At 40.0% G+C, this 7,500-nt stretch overlaps 2 protein-coding genes across 2 annotated transcripts in view; both read right to left on the minus strand.

The window, feature by feature from the left end:
• The window catches only part of elmo3 (engulfment and cell motility 3), a 29,296-nt gene extending 26,949 nt beyond the window's left edge, over nt 1-2,347 (minus strand). The window contains exon 1 of the mRNA XM_060885332.1: nt 2,222-2,347. The gene's annotated coding sequence lies outside the window, so the exon portion shown is untranslated. The remainder of the gene's footprint in view (nt 1-2,221) is intronic.
• A 2,228-nt stretch (nt 2,348-4,575) lies between these two features.
• Nucleotides 4,576-7,500, minus strand: part of e2f4 (E2F transcription factor 4) — a 10,662-nt gene continuing 7,737 nt past the window's right edge. Inside the window, exons 9-10 of the mRNA XM_060885561.1 lie at nt 6,818-6,862; nt 4,576-6,244 (exon numbers count right to left, since the gene is read on the minus strand). Of these exons, the coding sequence (XP_060741544.1) occupies nt 6,129-6,244; nt 6,818-6,862 (161 nt within the window). The 3' untranslated portion in view covers nt 4,576-6,128. The remainder of the gene's footprint in view (nt 6,245-6,817; nt 6,863-7,500) is intronic.

The following is a 7,500-nucleotide window of genomic DNA, read 5'->3' on the forward strand; positions in this document are numbered from 1 at the left end:
CTCCAAATATTGATTGTGTCCAAAGTGGCTTATTTGTATATTGCACACAATATAACCTGCCACTTTATTCACTATATAGCAGCGATGGAAAAATCTTTTTAGGTGAGTCAGTTCGTTTGATTCATGGAATCAGTTCGTTTGATTCAGTGAGTCAGCTCCATCGATTCGTGGAGTCAGCTCCATCGATTCGTGGAGTCAGCTCCATCGATTCGTGGAGTCAGCTCCATCGATTCGTGGAGTCAGCTCCATCGATTCGTGGAGTCAGCTCCATCGATTCGTGGAGTCAGCTCCATCGATTCGTGGAGTCAGCTCCATCGATGCGTGGAGTCAGTTAATTTGATTTTGCTCACAGAAAAGAATCGACTCATATTCAGTCAAGCATAAAAAAAGCTGACACAAGGTTTCTAAAAAAAAGTTAAACTGTCTAGAGATAAGTGAAGATAAATGAGTAATGACATTTCCTGTATGTACAAAAGGAACAAACGTTTTACAGCTCTATATAGTATATATACACTATATACTATATAGAGCACTATTTTTAAAGTAAAGGGAGGCCATTTGACAAAAATATCCTATGATACGTGAACAGATCTCATATCCAGTCAAACTTTCAGTAATGTGTTTTAAACCAGAAAAAAAATTAAAAAGTGATTAGAGGTTTTAACATGCACTATATGACCTGAGGTATGTGGACACCTGACCTTCACATCTACATGACTTTATTGGACATCCCATTCCACCATCATGTCCATTATCATTCTTATGGACCTGCACTCTTCTGGAAGGTAGAAGAAAAATTGTGCTCGTTCATCTAAACCAGCATGAGTGAGGTCAGGGATTAATCTTCTCTAACATGATCACTGATCTTTTTGGACCCAGAGACCATAACCTTCAACGCTTTTCCACTTGTTAGTGTTTTCTCCTCCTGACATCTACCAAACCCAGAATCATCCATCAGAAGACCAGATTATGAAGTGTTGAGGTGTGGTCGTTGAGGTGAGGGCAACTGCTTAGCCATGGAAACCTACTTCATAAAAGCCAACACAGATATCTTGTGATTCTAGAGGCAGTTTGGAATTCTACAGTCAGTCATCGATACATCAGATGATTTCTCTCATCCCTCAGCAGATACCACGTAACGTCTGCGCCGTCATCACTCCCAGACTTTTAGACCTACGGGTCTCTGTTTTGTTCCGAAACACATCAAAATTTCAAGGCGTACCAAAATGTCTTTCTGGAAGTCAAAGGTGAGTAAACCGTCCTATCGTCGTGTCATAGTGCACCTGATTATGCTCTGGGTTCTGCTCATGGAGTCATCCATCGACATGGATTTCGAGCGGCTCCATGAGATAGAGATGTCAGAGCTAGAAAGAATCAGTCCCAGCCTGCGTTCTCGCTTCTTTATACCATTCTGTGTGTATTATTATAATTTTTTTTGTTGTTGTTGTTGTTGTTGTTGACTTTTCTATCCAAAAAAAAAAACTCCACTTTACAACAGTTGTTAATTATAGGAATCGAGAATAATCTGATCTGAACAATCCTTACATCCATTTTGTTTCAAACCTGAACACACCTGAACCTGCTCACCTGTGTGTGTGTGTGTGTGTGTGTGTGTGTGTGTGTGTGTGTGTGTTGAATTTGGGGCTGAAACTAAAGTAGGAAAGTTAAACAATTTCTCTGACAGTCTACAGGGATTTATTTAAGTGCATTTATTTGTACATTATTTCTATCACAGCAGAAACATGACACACTTCTTTTAACTGGCAATTAATTCACCAACAAGTCGGAAATGGTTCAGAAAATTTGACCCGGAACTAACAAACATTTAATAATCTGTAATAATGTTTCTGTAATAATGTTCTATTTTATAACACAAAATACTACTGCTACTAATAATAATCATAATAATAATTTAAAAAATATTAATAATAATAAATACAATAATAATAATAATAATAACAATAATAATAATAGTAATAATAATAAAAATAATTATAATAATAATAATAATAATAATAATAATCCTGTTAAACAAACACATGCAACAAGCAGAAATGTCCCATTTTTTCCTACTTTATTTTTTATTTTTTTAACTATTGGGGAAAAAGAACTCATACAAAATGAAAACAAACCCAATAAATATTTAATTTCTAATGAATCTTCCTGAGCAAGAAAAAAAAAAACAAAACTGTGCTAAAACTCGTCTAAACGCATTTCTTACCTGGTGACAGACCAAAACTTTGCACATTAGAGCTCTTGATCCTTAAAAAAATACTTTTTCCTTTTTGCCCCACACTGCAAAACGCTTCGTACGTGTTATAACACTTCTTGCATGTTTCTGAGTAAGAATTAGGGTTTAAGCTCCAAAAAGCTCTCGATTTAAGACATAGTGCACTAGATAGGGTCCCTAAGTGGTTATAGAAGCCCCCTAGGTAGTGCGTGTATAAAGGGAGTGAGGAGATATTTGAGCTTCCGCCTTTAAGACATTCCCAGTTCCGGGTTGAACAAGCGTCCCTCCCGCTGTTAAGGGAAAAGGAGACCCGGGCTGCGTCCCAAACCGCACACTTCTGTACTAAAGAGTACGTGAGAATTAGTACGTCGCCGCTTAAATCCTACGGAAGCGTACTATTTACTTAGTACAGGAGTGTGCGGTTTGGGACCGAGCCCGCGCCGATCAGCCATTTCAGAGTGCAATCTCTTCACAACAGGAGAACCGAAAAGAACAAAGTCTCTGAATTCGGCTAAAAAGTTTAGCTCTGGTTCCTGGTTTAATAAATAAGTAAATAAATAAATAAAACAAATAAAATTGTGTGGTTTCTTTGAAGTGCTAAAGTTTTATGTTCACTAATCTGTTCACTACTGATAGTGAAATAAAACACATTTAGGGTTAAAAAAAATAATGGTGTAGAACAAAAATAACTCAAAACAAAATAAAATGATGTGGTTTCTGAAGTGCTAAAGTTTAGCAACATTCACGTGTATGATCACTAGTCTGTTCACTACTGATAGTGAAATAAAACACATTCAGGGTAAAAGAAATGGTGTAGAACAAAAATAACTCATGAGGAACATGAAGTAAGCGAGATATAGTGTAGCTGAAGTCTAAGGTGAAACACGTCGACCTTCGTCTTCTTTGTTTCTCTACTGTGCACAAGCTCACACAAACCAGTTATAAGGGCAAGACGGACATGACGCAGACTTCTGAAGGTCTGTCGGTTGTGAGGATTGTCCAACACATCACACAGACCGGCTTGAGATCTGGGAAATTCGGAGCTCTGTCATGTTTCTCAAGCCAAACCGGGTTTCACGGTGTGGTACGGTACGTTGTTCCGCAGAAAGAGGCCGCCGTCTATAAGGAACACGATTGCCATGAAGGGGCACGTTTGGTTTCCAACAACGTTTAAATAATGGGTTCCGTCTCAAAGTAACATCCACGTGAATGCCGAGGTTTCCCGGCAGAACGTTATCCAGAGCGTTCCTCAGCTTGCCTTCTTCCCAGAGCACATCCTGGTGCCATCTTTTCCCCAAGGTATCTGATGCACCTGAGCCGTCCACATGAAGTACAAAAAAAGACACCAGGCCACCTTCTTCCGTCGCTCCCTTGCCCAGTTCTGTGAAGTGCGTATGATGGTGTACACGAGGTCAGCATGGGCACTCTGGCCAGTTTCCATACACGGTGTTCTGACACCTTTCCCGCAGAGCCAGCATTCACTTTTTCAACAAAGCATGCTACAGTGGCTCTTGTCTGGGATCTGAGCAGACAGGGGGGCATAGAAGCCTTTATTATCACCACATATACATTACAGCACAGTGGAATTCTTTTCTTCACATACCCCAACTGAGAAGGAGCAGGGAGGGTTGAGCAGGGGCCCAGCAGTGGCAGGCCTTGAACCCCGATCACCCGATTAACAACCCAGAGCCTTAACCAGTTGAGCCACCACTGCCCATTAATTTAACACGAGCCTTTCCCCGGTTCACTGGATGTCCTTCCTTGGAGCACCTTTGCTAGGTGTTAACCCCAGTATACCATTAACATAACACAAGACCTGCAGCGTTGGAGATGCTCTGAGCCGTCGTCTAAACGTCGCTTCCTGCTTCCAACACGTCAACTTCAAGAACTTACTGTTCACTTGCTGCCAAATACATCACCCCCCCTTTACAGGTGGCACCGTAATGAGATAATCGACGTTATACCCACACTTCAACCTCTCTCACACTCTCTCTCTCTCTAAAACAAGTAAAATAAAAAACTAATTTTACTAATAACTATTAAAAGTGCCATAAATACAATTTCGTGTTATTTCTTAATAAATTAAAACGTAATCCATGTTAATAGCAACATGATCTGATACAAGAGGAATAAAGATTACTTTGGGACGAGCTACAACAGCACGTCCCCCAATGTTTTATGCCTTAGGTGGTCTGAAAATGCATCGTTGCTCTTTCCGTCCCTCTCTATCGCTGTGCTGATTCTCAGGTATCTGAGTCACATCCGGCTTTAAAAATGAAACCCGGTGGTCTAAAAAGAAAAAGGATTGAAAGCCTGAAGCAGACTGACTCATTAAAGAACACCGCTTTTACAAAACTGTTGTTTATTTCTTTCACAGAAAAGCCAGCAGGCGACTCTGTTACAAATCACCTCAGCGGAGGATGGCGTCGAGACAGAAGAAGACAACTGAAGGTTGTAGAAATTTCCCTGGACTTGAACTGAAGCTCTCCGTCCAGCAGAAAGAAGTGGACGAATGAAACCCGAGTGATCGTACTGCCTTAAAGTGCGAATGTGGAGATGACCGTGTCGTCATCGGAGGAAAAAGTCGTCGTCTGCTTTGTGAATGCCGTATTCGTCTGTCTAACCAGCCTGTACAAAAATAATGACGGTGTACAACCATAAAAATATCCTTCAGCTAAAAGCAATACATTTTTTTTTCTTTTTAAAAATAGGGAGCGATTCTGTCCCAGAGAAGAAGTGATGGACTGTTTACAGATGGAGAAGAAGATGATGTGGCTCTGTCCTTCTTTACATAGTCATGAGTGTATACAAACTTATTATAGCTACGATGACCGGAAACACATATACATACAAGCGAATGAAGAAGAGATGAGAAAAGGTTTATGCACAAAGTGTGTCGGCAGAATTAACATCTTAAATGACACGGCTGATATAATCTGACAGACGTACATCAAAGTCCGGAGTTAGTTCTGGGCTAAAAGTGAATTCATGAAGTTCGGATAAGTGAATTACATCAAGTTGATAGGTGGAAGAAACGAACAAAAAAAAAAAAATAAATAAAATAAAAAAGTCGCAATCCACGCTGACGGACCGAAGGGTTGTGAGAGGAGCTGCTGAGACATCGATGAGTCTTTGAGCGAAGGCCGTCGACCTTCGGCTGCTTTGGATCCGCCAGGATTAACAGGCAGAATGGAATTGTGGGTAATGTCTGATGTAATGTAATGATGAAATGTTGTAATACTGACGTAAAGTGTTTATGCTGCGGATTACCGAGTTAATTATAAACGCTGAGGAGTCTCTCAGGAGTCGAATGTGCTTCAGGATCGGTAATAATTAGAATTATAAAAGATGCAGTATAATATCTGATGTGCACTACTGACGTAAAACAAATTCATGTGTGCCTTTATAAATAAGGCGAGGTTTTTAAAACAGTTTACAAGACGAACGTGATAGGAACGGTGGAGACTGTGGAAAAGCAAATCTATAAACCGATAAAGCAAAAAAAAGAGGCCGGTTTAAAAAAAATAAAAAAATAAAAGACAGGTCAGGGAGTAGAGCTGGTGTTCCTGCTGGTGTTCCTGATTGTGTATTTGATCAAAACAATGCCTTCATCCTAGGTCAGGAAGCCAGGATCCTGTGTTCACGGGTGAAGCTTCGTGTCAGGCACAGAGTGAAGCGGGGGAACCTTCTGTGCCGCTTTTCAGTAGATCGCAGCTTTTGAGTAAAAGGATATTACAAAAAAGAAGAACAAGAACAAAACAAAACGTACAACTCTATATACACACATAAAATCAGCTTATTCACATGGATCTAAAACGCAGCTCGGCCTTTCGAAATGAAAGGCGGGCTTCTTTTTGTTAAATACGGGGACGCAACGCTGATCGCGTGCGTGTGGAGGTCAAAGGTTGGCGATAGGGACGTCAAAAAGGTCGCACAGGCCCTCGGTCTCGTCCAGGTTGTAGATGTAGTCGTGGTCACCCGGAGGTGGTGAGAGACGGAGGAGTGGAGAGAAAACTAGAGAGAGAGTCAAAGAGACAAAGAGAGAGAGAGAGAGAGAGAGAGAGACAGAAAGCAAGAGAGAGAGAGAGACAGAGAGTCAAAGAGACACAGAGAGAGAGAGCGAGAGAGAAAGAGAGAGAGCGAGAGACAGAGACAGAGAGACAAAGAGACACAGAGAGAGATTCAGAGAGAGAGAGAGAGAGAGAGAGAGAGAGAGATACAGAGAGAGAGAGAGATACAGAGAGAGAGAGAGACATTTCACACGTTTATCCAAATTCCATTAACAAGAAGAAAGAATTAACCACAACAACAATAATAATAATAATAATAATAATAATAATAATAATAATAATAATAAAATGAAAATATAATTTGTATTTTTGTAAATAAATTCAGTCAAAAAAAGTGAGCTTTAATTCAAATAAATAAATAAATAAATAGTTTCTATGTAAGCTTACTGGGCAAGAGGAGATAAAAAAAAAAAAAAACTGTACCTTTAAAAGTCAAACATTTTGGTGGATATTTTATAAAAGATGGGTTTTTAATAGTAAACGATGTACAGACGGCTTGGTTCATGGCAGGCTTTACCTTCTGATGACATGAGCTCTTCCAGGAGATCTGCACTCATGATTTCTGATAAAAACAGAAAACAGAAATAAACACCGCTGCCTAACGTTTCAGACACGCGTTGGGTAAAATGTGTTGAGTACAAAGGTCTATACAAAATTCTCCAAAATAATCCTTCTTAGCCATTTTTATTATTATTTTACTAAAAATAAATAAATAACTCGAAGAACAGACACGCATGGAGATCTGGTACCTTAGGAGTTATATAAGCTAACGTCTAGAAAACTATAGGATTATAATAATATCTAGAAAATGACCTGCCTAAATGTGAACGCTTTCCAGATGGAATGATGAGGAATTTTCCCCAAGAATGATTCTGACATTATGGGAAATCACAATACTAATATACACCGATGAGCCATTACATTATGACCACCTACTTAATACCCTGTGGAACCTCAACCACACATTGCATTGATTCAGTGAGGTACCGATTGGCCCCCTGGGGTATCTGGTACCATAATGTCACCATCTGGTCTTCCAGTTCATGGTACATTATATGCCAGGTGAATTTGGAGGCCGTGGCATTAACATTAATTTACCATCATGCTCTTCAAACCACTCCGTAACGATTCTTGTGGCTTGGCATGGCGCATTATACTGATGGTAGCGGTCGTCACCGACAGGGAACGCAGATGCCATGA

The sequence above is a fragment of the Tachysurus vachellii genome, chromosome 13 (assembly GCF_030014155.1).
Source record: "Tachysurus vachellii isolate PV-2020 chromosome 13, HZAU_Pvac_v1, whole genome shotgun sequence".
In the NCBI taxonomy this organism is placed as follows: domain Eukaryota; kingdom Metazoa; phylum Chordata; class Actinopteri; order Siluriformes; family Bagridae; genus Tachysurus; species Tachysurus vachellii.